A 23465-nucleotide genomic window follows, 5' to 3' on the forward strand; every position below is an offset into this window, starting at 1 on the left:
TTGGCGGGCGTGTTGGCCCACCAAGTACGTCACTGAAACGTTGTTGTTGATGTTGTGGTCTTCAGTCCAGAGACTGGTTTGATGCTGCTCTCCATGCTACTCTATCCTGTGCAAGCTTCTTCATCTCCCAGTACCTACTGCAACCTACATCATTCAGAATCTGTTTTGTGTATTCATCTCTTGGTTTTCCTCTACGATTTTTACCCTCCACGCTGCCCTCCAATACTACATTGCTGATCCCCTGATATGTCCTACCAAGCGATTCCTTCTCCTAGTCAAGTTGTGCCACAAATTTCTCTTCTCACCAATTCTATTCAATACCTCCTCATTAGTTATGTGATCTACCCATCTAATCTTTAGCATTCTTCTGTAGAACCTTATTTCGAAAACTTCTATTCTCTTCTTGTCTAAACTATTTATCGTCCATGTTTCACTTCCATACATGGCTACACTCCATATAAATGCTTTCAGAAACGACTTCCTGACACTTAAATCTATACTCGATGTTAACAAATTTCTCTTCTTCAGAAACGCTTTCCTTACCATTGCCAGTCTACATTTTATATCCTCTCTACTTCGACCATCATCAGTTATTTTGCTCCCCAAATAGCAAAACTCATGTACTGCTTTAAATGTCTCATTTCCTAATCCAACCCCCTCGGCATCACCTGATTTAATTCGACTACATTCCATTATCCCCGTTTTGCGTTTGTTGATATTCACTGAAATAGTAAACCATTATCACTTAGCCTTTGGCCATTGCGGACCAAAGAAACGTATAGAGAAAATGGCAGAAGGTTTGGATTTTAATAACATGTTGGAGACATAACAGATAGGATAAAGACTTGCGATAAGCGTCAGAGGATGAAAGTGTTCAAGTGCACAAATCGCAATCCTATGAAGAGCATAAGACCTGATGATGTACTAGAGTCAGTGTGTACGGACCTTTATGGCCCCCTGCCAAAGACCCAGGTAATTTCCTTTATATATTAGTAGTGCGGGAAGCCTTTTCAATGTTCATCAAGTTATATTCGGTAAGAAATGCAACATACACTCCTGGAAATGGAAAAAAGAACACATTGACACCAGTGTGTCAGACCCACCATACTTGCTCCGGATACTGCGAGAGGGCTGTACAAGCAATGATCACACGCACGGCACAGCGGACGCACCAGGAACCGCGGTGTTGGCCGTCGAATGGCGCTAGCTGCGCAGCATTTGTGCACCGCCGCCGTCAGTGTCAGCCAGTTTGCCGTGGCATACGGAGCTCCATCGCAGTCTTTAACACTGGTAGCATGCCGCGACAGCGTGGACGTGAACCGTATGTGCAGTTGACGGACTTTGAGGGAGGGCGTATAGTGGGCATGCGGGAGGCCGGGTGGACGTACCGCCGAATTGCTCAACACGTGGGGCGTGAGGTCTCCACAGTACATCGATGTTGTCGCCAGTGGTCGGCGGAAGGTGCACGTGCCCGTCGACCTGGGACCGGACCGCAGCGACGCACGGATGCACGCCAAGACCGTAGGATCCTACGCAGTGCCGTAGGGGACCGCACCGCCACTTCCCAGCAAATTAGGGACACTGTTGCTCCTGGGGTATCGGCGAGGACCAATCGCAACCGTCTCCATGAAGCTGGGCTACGGTCCCGCACGCCGTTAGGCCGTCTTCCGCTCACGCCCCAACATCGTGCAGCCCGCCTCCAGTGGTGTCGCGACAGGCGTGAATGGAGGGACGAATGGAGACGTGTCGTCTTCAGCGATGAGAGTCGCTTCTGCCTTGGTGCCAATGATGGTCGTATACGTGTTTGGCGCCGTGCAGGTGAGCGCCACAATCAGGACTGCATACGACCGAGGCACACAGGGCCAACACCCGGCATCATGGTGTGGGGAGCGATCTCCTACACTGGCCGTACACCACTGGTGATCGTCGAGGGGACACTGAATAGTGCACGGTACATCCAAACCGTCATCGAACCCATCGTTCTACCACTCCTAGACCGGCAAGGGAACTTACTGTTCCAACAGGACAATGCACGTCCGCATGTATCCCGTGCCACCCAACGTGCTCTAGAAGGTGTAAGTCAACTACCCTGGCCAGCAAGATCTCCGGATCTGTCCCCGATTGAGCATGTTTGGGACTGGATGAAGCGTCGTCTCACGCGGTCTGCACGTCCAGCACGAACGCTGGTCCAACTGAGGCGCCAGGTGGAAATGGCATGGCAAGCCGTTCCACAGGACTACATCCAGCATCTCTACGATCGTCTCCATGGGAGAATAGCAGCCTGCATTGCTGCGAAAGGTGGATATACACTGTACTAGTGCCGACATTGTGCATGCTCTGTTGCCTGAGTCTATGTGCCTGTGGGTCTGTCAGTGTGATCATGTGATGTATCTGACCCCAGGAATGTGTCAATAAAGTTTCCCCTTCCTGGGACAATGAATTCACGAAGTTCTTATTTCAATTTCCAGGAGTGTATAAAGGTGTTTATAACACACTTGCAGAAAGATTACTATGTGCATGTCGGCAATTCAAAAGCGATATTGTCCCACAATGGAGCACAGTTTACTTCAAAATTATGGAATGAAAGTATGGAAAGCAATGGGGCTGAAATGGCGCATATCTCGGCCTGTTGGCCGGCCAGAAATCCAGTGAAATGATACACGCGTGAGCTGAGGCGACTTTGCCGAACGTATTGTCACCACATTCACAAGAAATATATATATATATATATATATATATATATATATATATATATATATATATATATAAACGATTTTGAGAAGATTATGAATGCTTTGACGCACGAAACTATAGGACTCACTCCGGAGGAAATCCTGTTAGACAATAAGTCGAACAGTTTGGTGGAGCAGATAACTGATTTCATTCCGCGAACTAGTACTGCCGTTGAAGTGAAAAAAGAACGATTACGAGAGGTAATGAAAAAGAAAGCAGAGGCGAGAATACGGCGTCATGACGCGAAAGCGCGGTATGCTGAATTTGAAATTGGCGACCTCGTTAAAGCGAGATTGATAATGAGATTTCAATGTAATGGACCAAATGGTTCAAATGGCTTTAAGCACTTTAGGACTTAACATCTGAAGTCATCAGTCCCCTAGACTTAGACCTAACTAGACTTAAACCTAACTAACCTAAGGACATCACACACATCCATGCCCGAGGCAGGATTCGAACCTGCGACTGTAGCATCAGCGCGGTTCCAGACTGAAGAGCCTAGAACCGCTCGGCCACAGCGGCCAGCTGTAATGGACCATTAAAGACTATCAGTATACTGTAAGTAGCCTGTTTGTATGTTGCCAGCGCTATAGATTGTTCTAACATCGCTGACAGCGCTCTGCGCCATCGGTAAGAGATTCTGTGGTTGGACGGAATAGCGGTTAGCGAGTTGATAGAGAAGTGTATGGACATGATATTCTTAGTGTAGACTCTGTGTTGGTAGGGCATGCATAGTAAAGTGAGATGAAATGATGTGTTTATAAGAAAATACGCAAGGAAATGTATGATGGATGTTTGGTTGACAATGTTTGGGCAGTGGAATTATATAATTTTGGAACTGGATGTCATATTAATAATGTAAAATTTTCTAAATACATTGTTTGCTCTTCAACAAAATCTTTCTTTCGCTAACCATATGCCTCCTAGTAGTTTGAGTCTATAGAGTTAGAATCTTTTTATTTAGCCGGCTGTAGTTGCTACCTGCTGTAATTGCTGTAGTTCGTGTTATGAAGATTTTCTGTGAGGTAAGTCACTTATGGAAAGGTATGGGGTCAGCACTGTTGGGATTCGTGATTTAAATTAGTTTAGGCAATTAACAGAGTTGGCGGAACTGCAGTTTCATATTTCTTCAATTTCATATTTTTTGGAGTAGTATTATTCTTATTATTTCTTGCGATTCAGGGTCATTCTTTTGTGCTAATTATTGGAAGTCATGTTGTCAATGTATTGCAGTCACAATGCGTTGGGCTTGTACTTTGTGGGAAATAAATGAATAGATTAAGTTTGAGTTGTGTTTGTCAGGGAAAATTCTGTAGACCAGGCTTTAATAAAAATAATTAAAGAGGTAGTTTCAGTACCTCGCACTAACGCTTACTGTTTAGCTTTTCCTGGTTTTGGCGAGCTGTTAGGTGTAAGTTAACGTTGTTGATTTGAAATTGTATCATCAAGAACTACTATTTTCAAAATTTATTTCAGATTTATTTCTTGGAGCAGACGGTCATCAATGAATTTGCAAAACGTATAACGGGAAATATAGCTTGCAGAGTAAATGTTCTAAAAGGGACTGACATGAAAGGAAAACCCAGGCCATAACGAAGGTGTAAAAACGTCACTCTGCTGTATGTATCATTTGTAATTTTGTAAATAATATGTTGTCAAAAATTTTTTATAACATGTATTATGTAAGTGAATACCTATGCACTCATATATTGTATAAGTTTCAGCCCTGTGTATGCATGTGAGTATACACAGTGTTGGGTTAATCACTGTGATAGGAATATAAGAACTCCTTGAGATTACTCGGGAGTGAGTTTTCAAAGAATGCGAGGCAGATGGACATCATGGTATGCCACTGCTCAAACATAACGCTGTGGCACACGCAACAACGCCATGTCTGGACTGAGCCGCTGCTGGCTCTTTGAATACTGCGCCGTCCTTTGTAAAAACCCTTGTGAACACGACGTTTTTCTTTTCAGTGCAACCAGTGTAAGGCTTTGATGTATTTGTTATCTTGTTTCTTATACTTTACTTATTCTTTTGTGTACCTTTAACTGTGTTACTTACATCTCCTTGTACAGTACAGTACTGACATAACGCTGTGGCACACGCAACAACGCCATGTCTGGACTGAGCCGCTGCTGGCTCTTTGAATACTGCGCCGTCCTTTGTAAAAACCCTTGTGAACACGACGTTTTTCTTTTCAGTGCAACCAGTGTAAGGCTTTGATGTATTTGTTATCTTGTTTCTTATACTTTACTTATTCTTTTGTGTACCTTTAACTGTGTTACTTACATCTCCTTGTACAGTACTGACATGAATTCTCGTACCGCATAAACCATTTCGAAAGTAATGATTTCTTGAAAGCTGTATTTTTATTGTTTAAAAAATGTTATGGTACACTATGATGTTTTGAGTTATATGACACTGTATTGTCGTGCTAATTAAGAGCTCACACGTAATTATGATAGTTATTTTTAAGCTTAATGAGTGATCATCAAAACGTGTGTACACCAAACTGAATGTATTTACGCATCTGCATTTGCATCTTTATTTCTTCGGACATTCCCTGATTCTGTTTACGCTCAGGAAAAAAACTCATGGAATGTGGGGCGCATGTAACACCGAAAATGCAAATAGAATACGTTATGAACCATCAAAATTTTTCGCCGTTTAATATCCATTGACAACTTGTACTGTAGTGCTAATTCTTAATCTGTAAGCTTTATTACAGAAACTACACTCCTGGAAATTGAAATAAGAACACCGTGAATTCATTGTCCCAGGAAGGGGAAACTTTATTGACACACTCCTGGGGTCAGATACATCACATGATCACACTGACAGAACCACAAGCACATAGACACAGGCAACAGAGCATGCACAATGTCGGCACTAGTACAGTGTATATCCACCTTTCGCAGCAATGCAGGCTGCTATTCTCCCATGGAGACGATCGTAGAGATGCTGGATGTAGTCCTCTGGAACGGCTTGCCATGCCATTTCCACCTGGCGCCTCAGTTGGACCAGCGTTCGTGCTGGACGTGCAGACCGCGTGAGACGACACTTCATCCAGTCCCAAACATGCTCAATCGGGGACAGATCCGGAGATCTTGCTGGCCAGGGTAGTTGACTTCTAGAGCACGTTGGGTGGCACGGGATACATGCGGACGTGCATTGTCCTGTTGGAACAGCAAGTTCCCTTGTGGTCTAGGAATGGTAGAACGATGAGTTCGATGACGGTTTGGATGTACCGTGCACTATTCAGTGTCCCCTCGACGATCACCAGTGGTGTACGGCCAGTGTAGGAGATCGCTCCCCACACCATGATGCCGGGTGTTGGCCCTGTGTGCCTCGGTCGTATGCAGTCCTGATTGTGGCGCTCACCTGCACGGCGCCAAACACGCATACGACCATCATTGGCACCAAGGCAGAAGCGACTCTCATCGCTGAAGACGACACGTCTCCATTCGTCCCTCCATTCACGCGTGTCGCGACACCACTGGAGGCGGGCTGCACGATGTTGGGGCGTGAGCGGAAGACGGCCTAACGGTGTGCGGGACCGCAGCCCAGCTTCATGGAGACGGTTACGAATGGTCCTCGCCGATACCCCAGGAGCAACAGTGTCCCTAATTTGCTGGGAAGTGGCGGTGCGGTCCCCTACGGCACTGCGTAGGATCCTACGGTCTTGGCGTGCATCCGTGCGTCGCTGCGGTCCGGTCCCAGGTCGACGGGCACGTGCACCTTCCGCCGACCACTGGCGACAACATCGATGTACTGTGGAGACCTCACGCCCCACGAGTTGAGCAATTCGGCGGTACGTCCACCCGGCCTCCCGCATGCCCACTATACGCCCTCGCTCAAAGTCCGTCAACTGCACATACGGTTCACGTCCACGCTGTCGCGGCATGCTACCAGTGTTAAAGACTGCGATGGAGCTCCGTATGCCACGGCAAACTGGCTGACACTGACGGCGGCGGTGCACAAATGCTGCGCAGCTAGCGCCATTCGACGGCCAACACCGCGGTTCCTGGTGTGTCCGCTGTGCCGTGCGTGTGATCATTGCTTGTACAGCCCTCTCGCAGTGTCCGGAGCAAGTATGGTGGGTCTGACACACCGGTGTCAATGTGTTCTTTTTTCCATTTCCAGGAGTGTATATTTAATACGTAATGGATGTCTAGTGTATTTATTTCTGTATGTATATAATAAATTATAATTATAATGTAAATATTGTAAATAGCTGGGTAATAGCCAAAGGAACTGTATTTAAGTGTATCAGTAACAACGACGAAATGGTGGTGGGTATGGCGCTGAATGTGTTTGCGTATAGAGAGTCTCTGACGCGCTGCGAGGAGACAAGAAGCAGAGTAGTTTGAGTGATGAAGGAGTGCTGAAGTGTTTGGCGCCCCGCAGACGCGGTGTGCAGATATTATAGCGCCTGTGTAGGCGCACCTACTTTGTAAACTCTCGAGTATTGAGAGCGCGCGGTCTAAGTGGACAGGCGGAGGAAGCTGCAGTTCTAACTACTGCCTGTCTCATAATTATCAGTGGCTCTGGAAACGACTCGTGGTTCCCAACGAGCAGCAACAGTAGCTGTTCAGCATTGTCATCGACTAAATTCTCTGTCGTCTGTACAGCTACATCGTTGACTGTTAACTGACAAAGTATATCTAATATTGTACAGGCATTGCACAGTGGCATTTCCTTCACAAAGCGGAATAACTGACTTTCTTGAATGACAAACTGCAATAATTAAAACTGGTTGGGTACCTGTGTTTGGCCGGTTTCGGTCTAAATTTTTTTGTCTCAGTAACTTTTCATTCTTGTATTCCATTATAGATGCTTAAATAATTTGCAATTTTAAGTATTTACTTCACTCAAAGTAGAGTAAAATTTCACTGGCAAAACTAATAACTAAAGACACAGTACAAATTAAAAGCGCACAATTTCTTATATTCTGTACTTTTTAGTGACTTTTGCTGGCTTTGTTCGTATGTTATTGTTATTATGTTAAAAATAAATCAGTTGCTCATTCGCTTAAAATAAATTCAATCCAATCTTTCAATAATTAAAAGTAAATTGCTTTCCTTTTTCCAAATTTTACATTACGCAACGGTGACGTTATGGAAAGTAATTTTTTTTTTACGTAGCAAAAGTTTCAGTTACAGCCACTCATTTATTTAACCAGCAGCTTCGTTTAAATTTAATTTCAACATTTAGCATTTCAGAATAAGCAACTGCAAACTCAGTGCTTTCTGCTTCATTTGTATTTTTGTGGACTATTGTGTTGAGGAAAATCGTGACAATCTTCTGTTGCCATGCCAGTGATGTGGTTCGTGAGTAGTTGCACTCTATTCCAGCATTTCAAAATTGTCAGTATTTAGAGTAGAATTAGAATAGATTCTGCCTTCAGAGGGGTCTGTTGTACACTTTCTTCCTATTACCCGGCATTATTTTCCTTCGATGGCGATAGCCTTACTCACTGCAAGATGTCATTAGCTCTCCGCGATCACGGCCATTTATATCGCAATCCCATAGGCCTATTAGGAAGGGGGAGGTTGCACCAGCACAAACTCCGGACTTGTCTCTAGTCGTTCCTGTGGAAGATGATGGGACGAAAAGAGACTCGTGCGACTCGGTTGAACCAACTCTTACGTGAACAGGCCGAGCACGCGAGAACAGTATTCGCCATCTGTAAGATCGACTTAAATTCCGGAGTCAGTGCCTGCATTGCTGCCTGTGGAGGCTACAGCATGCATTAATATGCGTGTTTCAGCAAGGGTCGATGAGTGGTATCCTTGTGTTATTGATCTGTAAATATAGATATGTGCCGTTTGTTCTTTCGGACACGCTCTAATGAAGAGACACCACATATATATACATGGATCTATGTGAAGCATTCATTGCAAGCAATATTCCACCTCACAAAGTTACAAACGCTATCCTCAAAGGCTTCTTGCGCAAATATTGCTTAAATAAAAATATACCACATGAATCAACACTGCGTAAAAATTACATACAGACAATTTACGTAGATGTTCTGGAAGAAATCCGCAATGAACTCAAGGACAGCATTATCTGGATTTCAGTTGACGAAACTACAGACACTTGTGGCCGTTACAGCGCAAATTTGATTGTTGTTTTTTTAAAAGAAGAGCCTTCTTCTTCCTATTTAGCGGCCTGCAAAGAACTTGAAACAGTAAATCATTCTACAATCGCCAGATTTGTGAATGAGGGCATTAGAAAAATATTTGCAGAATCTTCTGCAGATGAAAAGGTGTTTGTGTTGATTTCAGGTTCTGCTCCCTATATGATCAAAGCAGGAAAAGCCCTCCGAGTATTTTACCCCAATTTTATTCATGTGACATGCTTTGCTCATGGAGCACATCGCCTTGCTAAAGAAGTATGTTCCACGTTTGTGAACGAAAATAAACTGATTTCATCCACAAAGAAAGTGTTTCTAAACGCTCCTGCTCGCATCAAGACCTACAAAGAAAAACTACCACATGTGCCTTTACCTCCAGAACCAGTGGTAACTCGTTGGGGTACGTGGGTCGAAGCTGTGTTGTTCTACAGTGAACATTTCGAGGCCATTAGAGGGGTAGTAAACGACTTCGGTTGTGCATAGGCTTTGGCATTTTGCCAATGCAAGGAAGCTTTGAATGATTCCGGTAGTAAAAAAGACATTGCTGTGATTAGCGATTAGCACTCATTTTTCCCATATACCGGCAAGTATTAAAATGCTTGAAACTCAAGGTTTGGCGTTGAATGAATCTATTCAGTTAATGAATAAAATTATTCTAGTGAACTCCTACTTCCCAGAGGTATTCCCAAGAAAACTTACAGAAAAAAATTTAAAAACATTTTCAACAATAACCCAGGCTTTGAACCCTTGTGTCAAACTGACAGTTTTGCTAAAGGAATGGGTGAACTTTTACCAGAAACAGTAAGTACCAACATAGCATCCAAATTCAAGTACTGCCCAGTTAACTCACTTGATGTAGAAGGGTCCTTTTCCGCTTATAAAAATGTTTTGAGTGATCAAAGACACAATCTTACTACTGAACATTTGGAATAGTATTTCGTCGTTTCTGTTTACAATAGTAGAAAAATGTAAAATAAATTGTAAATGTTGCTTTGGTCCAATAGTATTAATTAAAAGTTAATGCTGCTCAAAAAATTCATGATTACATGTTGTTTTTTAAATAAAATATTACGGAGATTATGAGGGTGATCCTCTGCGTGCGATATATCTCGTAGTTGGCCCTGTCCATATCGGTTGTTTTGTTGCGACTCAGTCACATCGCATCCCGTTGTTACCGACAACAATGGGAAAGAAGGAACAATTCTTGAAACACGGTATGCGTCCTCATTTTGCAAATTTTTAGAAAATAATCCCAGAAAGCCACCTTCCCTAACCTCTAACAGAAAGTATGAGAGGTGGCAGAAGCCCCCTCTCATATTTCTATCTTACTCTGAGTAATTCGATTTTCCTCTCTAATTGCATGCGGTGAAAAGTTGCTATTCCTTCACATGCGGATTTCCCACACAGTGTCTCAGGTCACCCGGGTGGTCCGGTGACAGGCGGGCATTGCTGATCTTGAAAGGGTTAAGCCGACGGGTGTGAGGGAGTCGAGTGAATGCTTTCCAGACGCCGACATTGGCATAATAGCGGCGGAGACATGCCCGCAAGGGCCTGAAGGAGCAGCTGGGCTAGAGGTTCCGTTACTTCGCAGAAATTTAGCGAAAACACTTTCTGGCGGGCTACCAGTGAGGCGTGGGAATGACTTGTGTACCCAGGCAGTCTTGGCGGGCAAATTCCCTCGTTTTCTGCAAAATCGTAACTGTGATTGGCTTGTTCAGGGCATAGCTCCGTGACGTAGCAAAATCGGCGCAGAAATTGGCGCCAAGAATCTCCATTGGTGGAATGGTAGTGCTTCGGCAATAGAGTGGAATTTTCCGCCGGTTTTCGAGCTGCTGATTGGAACGTTTAACCGCAGCCACTGTCGTGGGGGCGGGAATGTTTTGTGTTCGGTTTTGTACGGGTTCTCTTGTAGTAGTCGGCTCTCGCCTTTGGGTCGGAGTAGGTTACAAGTCTGAGCTCTCGCTGCTCCGACAGCCTGCCTTCCGTTGGCTGTCTAATATACTTTTATTTGATTGTAACTGTTTAACGAAGTTGCTGAAGTTTCGACTTCAACGTAACTTTCCGAGTACAGTTGGCAATTGAGCGTTCTGTGTACAAGCGGCCTATGTTGTCTGTCTTGGGCAGTTTTGGCTAAAGTTGACTGTATCGGAGTTACTGTGTGACTGTACCGTCAGTGATTGTGTGGCGAGCCTTCTTCGTCTCCCTCAGAGGCGCATTTGTATTGATAGGAAGTCTTTAGTCTGGAACAACCAGATCAGGACAATTTGTTTCGGGCTATACTCATGACATTATCATCACCACGACGGGACGTCGAAGCAATCAGCCATCACTTCCGGTACGCCAGATCATGTCTTTGCAGTTAAGATGACAGCTTGGTAATGTATGTCCGCAGCACCGGCAGACTAGAGAATCTGCACTGTGATAATCAGACCTCAGCAGAGCGCGCCTGTTCGTCTTTTCTAACTTTGTTCTGTCTTGGGTGTTCATTGTCTGAGTTATCACTACCGTAGCAGCAATTAATGTTGAGTTGGCTGGGTGTTTCTCTTAAGATTTGAGTTGCAAGGAATTGGCTCCACATACCACTTCGTCGTAAATGTCACAATCTAGTTTATGGACAACTTTATTTGAGTATCCAATTTGATCCATTTTGATGTATTGTAAATGTTTCATGTGGTTTGTTGATGATTTTGAGTTTAGTCATAATAAATCAAATTGTGATTTTGGACAGAACTTTCATTCTGTTAATCGGTAGAGCAACCCTTACATTTCTCACTACGTTACTGAAACTTTCATTTATTTAATTAATGTCTATCAAATTAAATTAATGCAGGTACCAAACTCTTTTCTACTCCACTTGCAGGGTCGATTACAGTCAGTTCGCGTTTCTTCTTAATCCATGTGCAACAGCAAACGTAGGAGTTAGAAAAGGGTGGGGGGGCTTAGAGCATCATTTCCATATGAAGATTCGAGAAGAATGTAGCGTTAAATACACTGCTAGCCCCGGCACCTCGCAAGTATTCAGCGTTCTAAATGTACCGATTTTTCGCGTTTTGAGATATAATGCACGCAGGAACTACAATTTTTTATTATTATTATTTGACCTTGCATATTTTGGCACTTTTCATGCATTTTTATGCATAGTTGCATGTATATTTTTAGGTTTCTATGGAAATGGAAGCGCTATTGGCAAGGGATTTCAGATCGATTCCGTATTTCTGGGTTTCCGGAAGGCTTTTGACACTGTACCATTCAAGCGCTTCGTAGTGAAATTGCGTGCTTATGGAATATCGTCTCAGTTATGTGACTGTATCTGTGATTTCCTGTCAGAGAGGTCAGAGTTTGTAATAATTGCCGGAAAGCCATCGAGTAAAACAGAAGTGATTTCTAGCGTTCCCCAAGGTAGTGTTATAGGCCCTTTGCTGTTTCTTATATATATAAACGATTTGGGAGACAATCTGAGCAGCCGTCTTTGGTTGTTTGCAGGTGATGCTGTCGTTTATCGACTAATAAAGTCATCAGAAGATCGAAACAAACTGCAAAACGATTTAGAAGAAATATAGGAATGGTGCGAAAAGTGGCAGTTTACTCTAAATAACGAAAAGTGTGACGTCATCCACATGATTGCTAAAAGGAAACTTCGGTTACACGATAAATCAGTCTAATCTAAAAGCCGTAAATTCAACTAAATACCTAAGTTATGCAATTCCAAACAACTTAAATTGGAAGGAACACATGGAAAATGTTGTGGGGAAGGCAGGACACTTGGAAATGTACAGACCTACTAAGGAGACTGCCTACACTACGCTTGTCCGTCCTCTTTTAGAATACTGCTGCACGGTGTGGGATCATTACCAGATAGGATTGACGGAGTACATCGAAAAAGTTCAAAGAAAGGCAGCACGTTTTGTATTATCGCGAAATATGGGAGAGAGTGTCACAGAAATGGTACAGGATTTGGGCAGTAAATCATTAAAAGAAAGGTGGTTCGATGAACCCTCTGCCATGCACTTAAATGTGATTTGCAGAGTATCCATGTAGATGTAGATCGTATGGCACTGATGCATATAATCCGGTGTCTACTAATTATAATCACATAATAGCTACGGTATCTACAATATGTCGGACGACGCACACTACAGTAAATTGCAGGCACGCTTGGATTCAGTGCTTGAAGACCAGAATGTTGTTTCCATGACACCACTTCATCACATCGGGCTCGGTAAAGGCTACGTGAAAAATGCCAAACCAAGAAGACGCACCAGTGTTTTGTCCGACTGCAGCAATATGTTATCTCTTTCAGAGATAATCGAGAAGTTATCCGTAGTTTCAGAGTGATGGCTGATAACGTTGATGAATAACTGCGAAAACATTGTCGCTACGTGGCCACACTAGCAGGTATTTGGATGTCATTTGCTTCGAACTCATAACTTACAGGTGAAGAATCGAGCAACAGTAGCTGCTGCCTGTCCTCCAATAACTTTAGTTGCCTTCGTGGACGCAACGGCGCTGCTGCAGCCGGCTCGTGCAGGAAAACGCGGTGCGCCGTCAGCTCGTTACAAGACAGCTGCCGATCGCCAGCCGAGCGCCAGTACGCGCCCGCCGCCCACCATGATAGCTAGACCGCGCGCCTGCTGTCTGCTGCTGCCGCTGATGCTGTTGCCGGGTTTCGCCGTAGCGACGCCTGCTTCCGACGTGCAACTGGACGATCTGGTGGTCGAGACGCGCTTAGGGAAACTGCGCGGGTCAGTCATCACGTCGCGGAAAGGACGGCCCATCTACTCTTTCAGAGGGGTCCGCTTCGCTAAACCTCCTATCGGCAATCTCCGTTTTCAGGTAGGATAAACGCTTCTCTGTCGCCGAAACGTAAACACAGGTAGCTCAATAATCTCTGAATAGTGCTCTCTAAATCGTTTACTGATTTTTGTTTTTTAGGGTTCTGTACCTTTACAGGATCGCTTTGTTGTCCATCTGCCTGTTCGACTTAAAATGTTTTTTTTCATGAGCGAGTAAACTTATCAAGTTCAAATTTATTTCATACACTGAAATCTATGATCCCTTGGCGGTGTAGAAAATTGAAGCTTCTAAATCAATTCAATCAATGTTTTAATACTCGCAAACTCCCACACCAAAACCTATTGGATACTTCCTGTTGACCTAGAATCACAAAATCTGGCAAAAAGGAAGGTTTCAGAAGGTTTCACAGTACAACCAAAGGAATAAATCCTTAAACTGTAAATTTGTAATTATATCAGACGAAAACAAATTATTTTGTCATTTTTTTATCCAACGTCATATTTGACATTATAACCTGTCAGTAATTCTGCTTTCAGGCAGGCTGGATCGCAATGGTAAAACTCAGACAAGCAAAGAATGACATTATTGCTCATATAACGTAATTCGGAATTTATCTGCCGTCAGACAGTCAGGAGCGATTACTGCACGTACATATGGCGTTTCAAGCTGTGAAACATTTGTAGACTAGTCTGCGAATATTTGTTTCCCATACAAATTGAAACGCCATATCTATGCGTAATAATCGGTCCTGGGTACCTGATGATGGATAAATCATTAAACGCCTTATATGAGCAATAAAATGATTCCTTACCTGATGTTTGTCTTTTAGCACTGCGACCCAATCAACCTGAAAGCAGATCTGCTGATTGTTGTAATACAGGTCGCCTGCTTCCTGCATGACTTTATGTAAGATTTATATCATTGAAATTAAAAGATTCTCGATAATCTTGGAATCCCTGGGACCGATATCTTGCCAGTATTAATCTCGATACTGGCATAAACGGTTGAGATTCTCGATTCCCAGAATGGATACCTACATAAGTAATTAATTTTGTACGAGACCGTCACTGCGCCAGTTCTACTCGGACCTGGCGATTTTTTTCTTTATATATATTATTTCTACATCTGCATCTACATGGATACTCTGAAAATTACATTTAAGTGCCTGGCAGAGGGTTCATCGAACCACCTTCAGAATTCTCTATTATTCCAATCTCGTATAGCGCGCGCAAAGAATGAACCCCTATATCTTTCCGTACGAGCTCTGATTTTCCATATTTTATCTTGGTGATTGTTCCTCCCTATGTAAGTCGGTGTCAACAAAATATTTTCGCCTTCGGAGGAGAAAGTTGGTGAATGGAATATTTCGTGAGCAGACTCCGCCGCAACGAGAAACGCCTTTCTTTCAATGGTGTCCATCCCAAATCCTGTATCATTTCTGTGACACTCTCATATTTCGCGATAATACAAAACGTGCTGCCTTTCTTTCGTGTGACATGTTTCGGCTGCTGCCATCATGGAACCCAAATTCAGAACGAAGTTTACTCACCCCTGTCAGTGTAAATACTATGCTTACCAGCGCATCAACATTGAGATCATGGGCGTCCGCAGAATTTTTTCCTTGGGTTGGCTAAGGCTCCAAAAATGCCATTTCTGATAAAAATGAGCTGGTCGGTTTCGAGACATCTCATGCTGTAACAACTAAATTTTATAAGCGGCACCAAAAACTTATTATGTCCCAGAGAATTCATGGTTATCCATTCGATGTAAGAATAAAAATTCTGTTCAATAGATTGGACGGAGGGAGGGGAGGGGGGGGAGGCGGGGAGATGGCGCAAGTGCCCCGTCTTGCCCCATACCCCCTTGCAGACGCATATGGTTGAGACTGAACTTTGCTCCAAGCTCTAGGTGTGCATCTGATGAGGGCAGCGGGGAAAACGAGTTACCTTTAGTAATGAAATAATATAATAAATAAAAAGTACCAAGCAATCTAGATAACGTTATGCGTTAAGATCATAATGATCGGACACATCTTCAGTAACATATAAATAAGACTCTAATAGGTACACGTATATCTGTATTTTTCAGATTCCCATCAGCTGAATAAAAGTTTATGTGTATATATAGTTGTACCAGAGAACCGTGGGGTAATTCATTTTTCTTAAATTATTGCTTTGTTGCTCGAACAGTCCACGGGTATACTGCCGGTCCATAGTGACCAATGGGCACAATATTTCGGCCGTCAGACATGTCGCCATCGTCAGGTGCGCTGACAAACTGAGCTCCTGAGAGCGGGCGGCCGTCTTAAATCCCCTCCCCCTGCGAGGCGTTCTCTCCGCGGTCTGCGCCCGCGGCCGCGCGTCGGCGGTCGCTGAGACGCCAGCGTCGGCTCCTGTGGTGGCGTCGGTGTAGTTGCTTTTGTGTTAGCAGAAGAGCCAACACCGTCTTACGAGTGGAGGCCGAACTGCACGCGTTTTAGCTCACGCAGGCTGGCGTGAGGAGGGAAGAACTATACTGACGTGATGTCTGGAACATGACAAGGAATGAGAATTCAGAAAGCGGACGTAATTAGTTTGATACTTAACTTTAATCCATTAATGATGAACGTCGCTCTTGACGGTACATGATTCACAATATTATCTGTTCAGAATTCATTCTTGACGATATTACTTATAGTAACTGAATATGGCGCCTTGCTAGGTCGTAGCAAATGACGTAGCTGAAAGCTATGCTAAACTGGCGTCTCTGCAAATGGGAGCGTATGTAGACAGTGAACCATCGCTAGCAAAGTCGGCTGTACAACTGGGGCGAGTGCTAGGGAGTCTCTCTAGACTAGACCTGCCGTGTGGCGGCGCTCGGTCTGCAATCACTGATAGTGGCGACACGCGGGTCCGACGTATACTAACGGACCGCGGCCGATTTAAAGGCTACCACCTATCAAGTGTGGTGTCTGGCGGTGACACCACAGTAGCCTTCTTTAGACATGTAATATCCAGATGTTATTAAAGCAGAAATTGTCTTTTTAATAGAAGTTTGCACTCAATTTTGGCATCTAAGTTTAAGAATACACGAATCAGGCAGTGATGTCTCACATTAAATTTGTAAACCATAAAACTCATCCCTCTCAGCAATGTTGTGCGACCTGTCACCGAGGCGAAAATAAGACATATGATGACCCTTCTCCCGTACATCCCTTCGGTGCACTATACTTTCTTCAACCAACTGACAACTACAAGTACGGCTCAGGAAACTGGACCTGGACATATTGACCCTTTGGCAGAGGAAGATGATGTGAATGTTGAAATCTAGTAAACAGACATGATCCATTAATAAAGCCTCTTGAAACATCAGCATGACAAGAATTACATTTTAAGACATTTCGACGTTCAGAAACAACAAATTATTTGTAATCTGTGTATGAACGGACTGCTGAACTATTAGACAGACTTAGTAGGTAGCATTCTAGCAATTAACAATAATCATGCAATTATTTTAACTCAGTTTATGAGAGAAAAGTGTACAATGGGAGCAACACGCGCAGACTCACATTTACTGTATCACATTACGTTTATGTTTTATAAATAAATTGCAGTTATGGAGATTAAAAGACAGGGCATTCCTTCACAGGTATTTAACTTCAACAAAACGTTCATAAGAAGAGTGGTATGCTATAAGTAAATTTCTGAGAGGAAAATTGGTACTCCAACTTTTACGGACTATAAAAAGGAAGTGGGGAAACTGAGTAATACCGCTTTGGCTCTCAGCGGCTTGTATGTAAATAACATCGAACATTGAATAGCAAATTTGTTTTACATTCATAAGGAAATTCAAGAATGTATTAAAAACGCTAAGATGAAAAAAAAGTATTAGCGTATAGCTGGACGCAAACTTACTTCGTTCAGCTCTGCAATCCACTTCCTTAGTCAATACGCTACACAGAAAGCATCCAAGTTTTAACTTCATTTCTGTTCATTTTAGTATCTCGTGAAGGCTCTTGCCACCGATATGTTATCAATTGACATTTAATTGTAAGATATCGTATCAGAAGTAAAGTGTTTGTTATGGATCTTCAATGCACCGAGGCCATGAAACGGGATACTCCAGTTTACAACACAAAACAGCGAAATATGACGAAATTAATATGGCATCTATCGTATCCAGTAAGCGGAGGGTGTTACTACATTTTCCGTTGTTTCCAGAGTGAGCGGTGGGTCATCAACAACAGCCTTAGCTGCAACGATTAGATAGAAAGTAAATTTTTATTACGAGTGGTTGTAACAGGAGAGTTGTGTGCATATATATATATATATATATATATATATATATATATATATATATATATATATATATATATATATATTCCTGGAAATGAAAAAAAGAACACATTGACGCCGGTGTGTCAGACCCACCATACTTGCTCCGGACACTGCGAGAGGGCTGTACAAGCAATGATCACACGCACGGCACAGCGGACACACCAGGAACCGCGGTGTTGGCCGTCGAATGGCGTTGGCCGTCGAATGGCGCTAGCTGCGCAGCATTTGTGCACCGCCGCCGTCAGTGTCAGCCAGTTTGCCGTGGCATACGGAACTCCATCGCAGTCTTTAACACTGGTAGCATGCCGCGACAGCGTGGACGTGAACCGTATGTGCAGTTGACGGACTTTGAGCGAGGGCGTATAGTGGGCATGCGGGAGGCCGGGTGGACGTACCGCCGAATTGCTGAACACGTGGGGCGTGAGGTCTCCACAGTACATCGATGTTGTCGCCAGTGGTCGGCGGAAGGTGCACGTGCCCGTCGACCTGGGACCGGACCGCAGCGACGCACGGATGCACGCCAAGACCGTAGGATCCTACGCAGTGCCGTAGGGGACCGCACCGCCACTTCCCAGCAAATTAGGGACACTGTTGCTCCTGGGGTATCGGCGAGGACCATTCGCAACCGTCTCCATGAAGCTGGGCTACGGTCCCGCACACCGTTAGGCCGTCTTCCGCTCACGCCCCAACATCGTGCAGCCCGCCTCCAGTGGTGTCGCGACACGCGTGAATGGAGGGACGAATGGAGACGTGTCGTCTTCAGCGATGAGAGTCGCTTCTGCCTTGGTGCCAATGATGGTCGTATGCGTGTTTGGCGCCGTGCAGGTGAGCGCCACAATCAGGACTGCATACGACCGAGGCACACAGGGCCAACACCCGGCATCATGGTGTGGGGAGCGATCTCCTACACTGGCCGTATACCACTGGTGATCGTCGAGGGGACACTGAATAGTGCACGGTACATCCAAACCGTCATCGAACCCATCGTTCTACCATTACTAGACCGGCAAGGGAACGTGCTGTTCCAACAGGACAATGCACGTCCGCATGTATCCCGTGCCACCCAACGTGCTCTAGAAGGTGTAAGTCAACTACCCTGGCGAGCAAGATCTCCGGATCTGTCCCCCATTGAGCATGTTTGGGACTGGATGAAGCGTCGTCTCACGCGGTCTGCACGTCCAGCACGAACGCTGGTCCAACTGAGGCGCCAGGTGGAAATGGCATGGCAAGCCGTTCCACAGGACTACATCCAGCATCTCTACGATCGTCTCCATGGGAGAATAGCAGCCTGCATTGCTGCGAAAGGTGGATATACACTGTACTAGTGCCGACATTGTGCATGCTCTGTTGCCTGTGTCTATGTGCCTGTGGTTCTGTCAGTGTGATCATGTGATGTATCTGACCCCAGGAATGTGTCAATAAAGTTTCCCCTTCCTGGGACAATGAATTCACGGTGTTCGTATTTCAATTTCCAGGAGTGTATATATGAGTAAGTATCACAACAGTGATCGAGTGTCAATCTGGATTCCAGAGTATTTTTGATTCCAGATTTGGACAGACACACGTTATATGAGTAGTATGTGACAATTAGTATTTCATTTTGCCCTGCGTCGAGGTTAAACGTCATTCGTTTGTGAGAAGTGACTGCCTCAGATTTATGTCTAAAAGAGAGTACATTTCCTTGTCTTGAAATTCAACAGTGGCTTTGACTACAGTGTAATCTCGATTCAATCCATTTCCAGCATGGAATATTGCTCTGAAATACCGCTGAAACATCTCGCTTTTCAAGTCGATCGCCTTTGTCTGGTAGCCACTGTCACAAACTGACTTTAGGCAGCTTTCTTCTTTTAATTAACAGAGTCGGAAAACCAATAAGAAGTGTTTAAGTAAGAGTTGCTTTCTGCGGCTCACACAGTAATAACATCATTAATGTACTATAAAGTGATGAATTAACTCGCCAACCTAAACCAGATTAACAGAATTTAGTTGCAGACGTCAAGCCACCAGTATACGATAATGTACAGGGGGTTCTACACAATACTGTAATGTAAACTTGAGGTAATGACAGAAACAAACAAAGTTATTTCAGGCTTAACTTTCGTAGATTAATTATCACTTGAAACATATTCAAATTTAAATAAAGGAAACACACTGAGCATAAAGGTTCTCTAACAAGTCTGGATCTATACTAAAAACTGTTATGCGTAACAGTTGGATCTTATGTCCAGCAATTTTATCTGCAGACACGGCCAATTCACATTCAGTAAAATCTAATGATGAATATGTATTTAAGAGTATGAACGTTTAAGTCTTTGTGACTGTATTATTTAAAGGATGATGGAAAGCACGCGTGAACAAGCTGCGAGTGTCAGAACGGTACATGGCAAATATCCCTTACGAACTGAACTGAGAAGTGTGTTCTAGTTCATTTCACCTAAAAACAGCTTTTTAAACGGTTTATATAGGTTGATTTAACGTGGATTTCTTATCAGAGTAAGGTAATATTGACCTCTGTAAATGCTTCACATAAGTGAAAATACGTGTTTCGAACGCAATAGTCTCTCTATAACTGGTTGGATTTGCCGGTTTTCAGATGGAAGGAAGTAAGACCGTTACGAACATGCATATTAAAAAACCGTGGTGTGAAGTACAAACTTTGAGTTGAGATCAGATATTTTTCTTACACAGGTTGGCTTTTCGATGTGTAGAGAAAACAAAACAAGAATTGAAAAAGTCACGTACCATTTTTCGGGAAAATCAATACTTGCAGTGCTACTATTGTTTTCCTGGAGCTGTCAAACATGAAGAAGGAAGAAAATTCATGCTAAAATCGTCACACTGTTCAGATTTTACGCAGATACTTTGTCTAAATAAAACGTTGGTCACAAAATTCGCGAAGACATTTAGTAGTGAACCAGGTTACCTATGAAAACACCAGACCTTACGCCATACGCCAGCAGAACTACTACATCCTTGGCAGAGGGTTCATCGAACAACTCTCAGACTGTTCCTCTCTCATTCCCCTCTCGAACGGCGCAAGGAAAAAACTAACACGTAAATCTTTCCGAGGGAGCTCTGATTTCTCTTATTTTACTACGATAGTTATTTCTCGCTGTTTATGTGACAGTCAAAAAAATATTTTGGCATTTGAAAGAGAAAGTTGGTGACGAAAATTTCGCGAAAAGATCTCGCCACAACGAGAAACGTTTTTGTTTTAATGATTTACAGCACAACTCGCGTATCATAGACATCACACTCTCCTCTGTTTCGCGATAATACAAAACTAGCTGCACTGTGAACTTCTTCAATGTTCTCCGTCAGTCCTTTGTGGTAAAGATCTCATACCGCGCATCTGTCCTCCAGAAGAGGACGGCCACTCGTAATGTGGTAGATTCATTAGTAGATTTCTTGGATCTCCTAAGCGTTCTGCCATGAAACGTTATCTTCGATTCACTTTCCTCACAACATTTTGTGTGTGATGGTTCTAATTTAAGTTGTTCGTAACTGTAGTCCCTAGGTATTTAGCTCAATCGACAGCTTTTAATTTTGTCTAATTTATCGTGTAATTGAAATTTAACGGAATCCTTTTAGTACTCATTTGGACGACTTCTCAGTTTTATTGTTTCAATTCAATTTACGCTTTACGCTTCATAGAGATATCTTGTCTAAGTTATTCTGAGATTGTTTTTGATTTTCTGATGACTTTCCTAAACGGTAAACGACAGCAGCATCTGTAAGTAATCTAAAATGGATGCTCAGGTTGTTTGCTAAAACGTTCTGCGGATTTTGAAGAGAAGAGGGCCTATAACATTTCCTTGGGGAACCCCAGACATCACTTCTGTTCTACTTGATGATTTTCCGTCCGTTACTACTTGGCGAGTGTCATCTGACGAATGTGGTACTTTTTTACTTGCACAAAGAGTGGTCACGCAGTTTTTATTACCACCTAGAAAAAATTACGTTACCGGTACATAATTAATTAGTTTGTTTGTTTGCAAGTACATGTCTGCAGCCGTGGTACACAGTGATATCCCAACCCCACAGTGTTGTAGCATGCCGCTAGAGGAAGCGCGACCCATCTCCATTTTACCAAAAGGCTGTTCGTTTGGTTTTGGCTCCTCTAATGGTGTACTACGTACTGTGGCAAGCCCGCCCGGCTAGCCGTGCGGTCTAACGCGCTGCTTCCCGACCAGGATGGCGTGCCGGTTCCCGGCACGAATCCACCCGGCGGTTTAGTGGCGAGGTCCGGTGTGCCGGCCAGCCTGTGGATGGTTTTTAAGGCCGGTTTCCATCTGCGTCGGCGAATGCGGGCTGGTTCCCCTTACCCCGCCTCAGTTACATCATGTCGGCGATTGCTGTGCAAACAGTCTCCATGCACGCGTACACCATAATTACTCTACCACGCAAACATTGGGGTTACACTCGTCTGGTATGAGACATTCCCGAAGGGTCCACTGGGGGCCGGACAGCACAATAACCCTGGATTCGGTGTGGGGCGGACGTGTGGTGGGTGGACTGCTGTGGCCTGTTGTGAGGTTGTGAACCACTGTGGGCTACGGCAGGACGAAGCCTCTCTGTCGCTTCTAGGTCGCTGGTTCCATACACACAATACAATACACGTACTGTGGCACTGTGATTTCACTGTGTACCAGGACTGGAGCCACGTACCAGCTCTTCCCTCAATGCTCTGCAATATTTATGCGAACGACCAGCAATTCCCAGATGGTACCAGAAGCTTCCTATATGGAGGTGATCGAGTTATTGCCACTCAGGTAATCCGCTTTGAGACTGGAGAAGAAAAGCTATGAGAGTCCCTATCTAAACTAACCGACTAATAGAGAGAAAACAACCTGAAGCCCAACGCACGAAAAACTCGGAAATGTGCATTTCATCTAAATAACAAGCAGGCTTCAAGGAATTCCCAAATAGCTTTGCAGGACGTTGAATTAGACCATTGTCAATTTCTAAGCATTCAGACGTAACAATAGGCAGCATCCTCACTTGGAAAGACCATTGCATAAACTCCGTACGGAAAGTGACAGCTCGAAATAACATTCGCAAACTGGCTGGAGCCAATTGGGGTACACAGCCAGAGACATTGAGGAGTACCGCCCCTGCACTGTGCTGTTTTGCCGCGAACTATGCTTGCCCTGTTTGGTATAGATCCAGTCATGCTAAACAAGGTGACACTTCTCTGAAAGAAAGATGTCGACTCATCACTGGTTGCTAGAAATGAACACCACGTGATAAAGTTTAGTGTTTGGCAGGGTTCGTTCCAACAGATATTACAAGAGAAGTTACGTCCATGGATGAGATCTAAAGCAAGTGCCTCATTTTCACCCTCATTGCGTGGATATACACCTGACCAACAACGACTTTAATCTAGGAATATTTCCTACATACAACCAAAAACCTAAACGAACTTCCTCAGACTGCAACGTTAAGATTATGAAGGACGATGCACACCCACCTTGCTGGTT

At 44.0% G+C, this 23465-nt stretch overlaps 1 protein-coding gene across 1 annotated transcript in view; it reads left to right on the plus strand.

Annotated features, from left to right (window-relative positions):
- The first annotated feature begins 13422 nt into the window (after positions 1-13422).
- The window catches only part of LOC126458268 (esterase E4-like), a 32023-nt gene continuing 21980 nt past the window's right edge, over positions 13423-23465 (plus strand). The window contains exon 1 of the mRNA XM_050095194.1: positions 13423-13708. Within this exon, the coding sequence (XP_049951151.1) occupies positions 13484-13708 (225 nt within the window). The 5' untranslated portion in view covers positions 13423-13483. The remainder of the gene's footprint in view (positions 13709-23465) is intronic.

This window comes from Schistocerca serialis, chromosome 2 (genome assembly GCF_023864345.2).
Source record: "Schistocerca serialis cubense isolate TAMUIC-IGC-003099 chromosome 2, iqSchSeri2.2, whole genome shotgun sequence".
In the NCBI taxonomy this organism is placed as follows: domain Eukaryota; kingdom Metazoa; phylum Arthropoda; class Insecta; order Orthoptera; family Acrididae; genus Schistocerca; species Schistocerca serialis.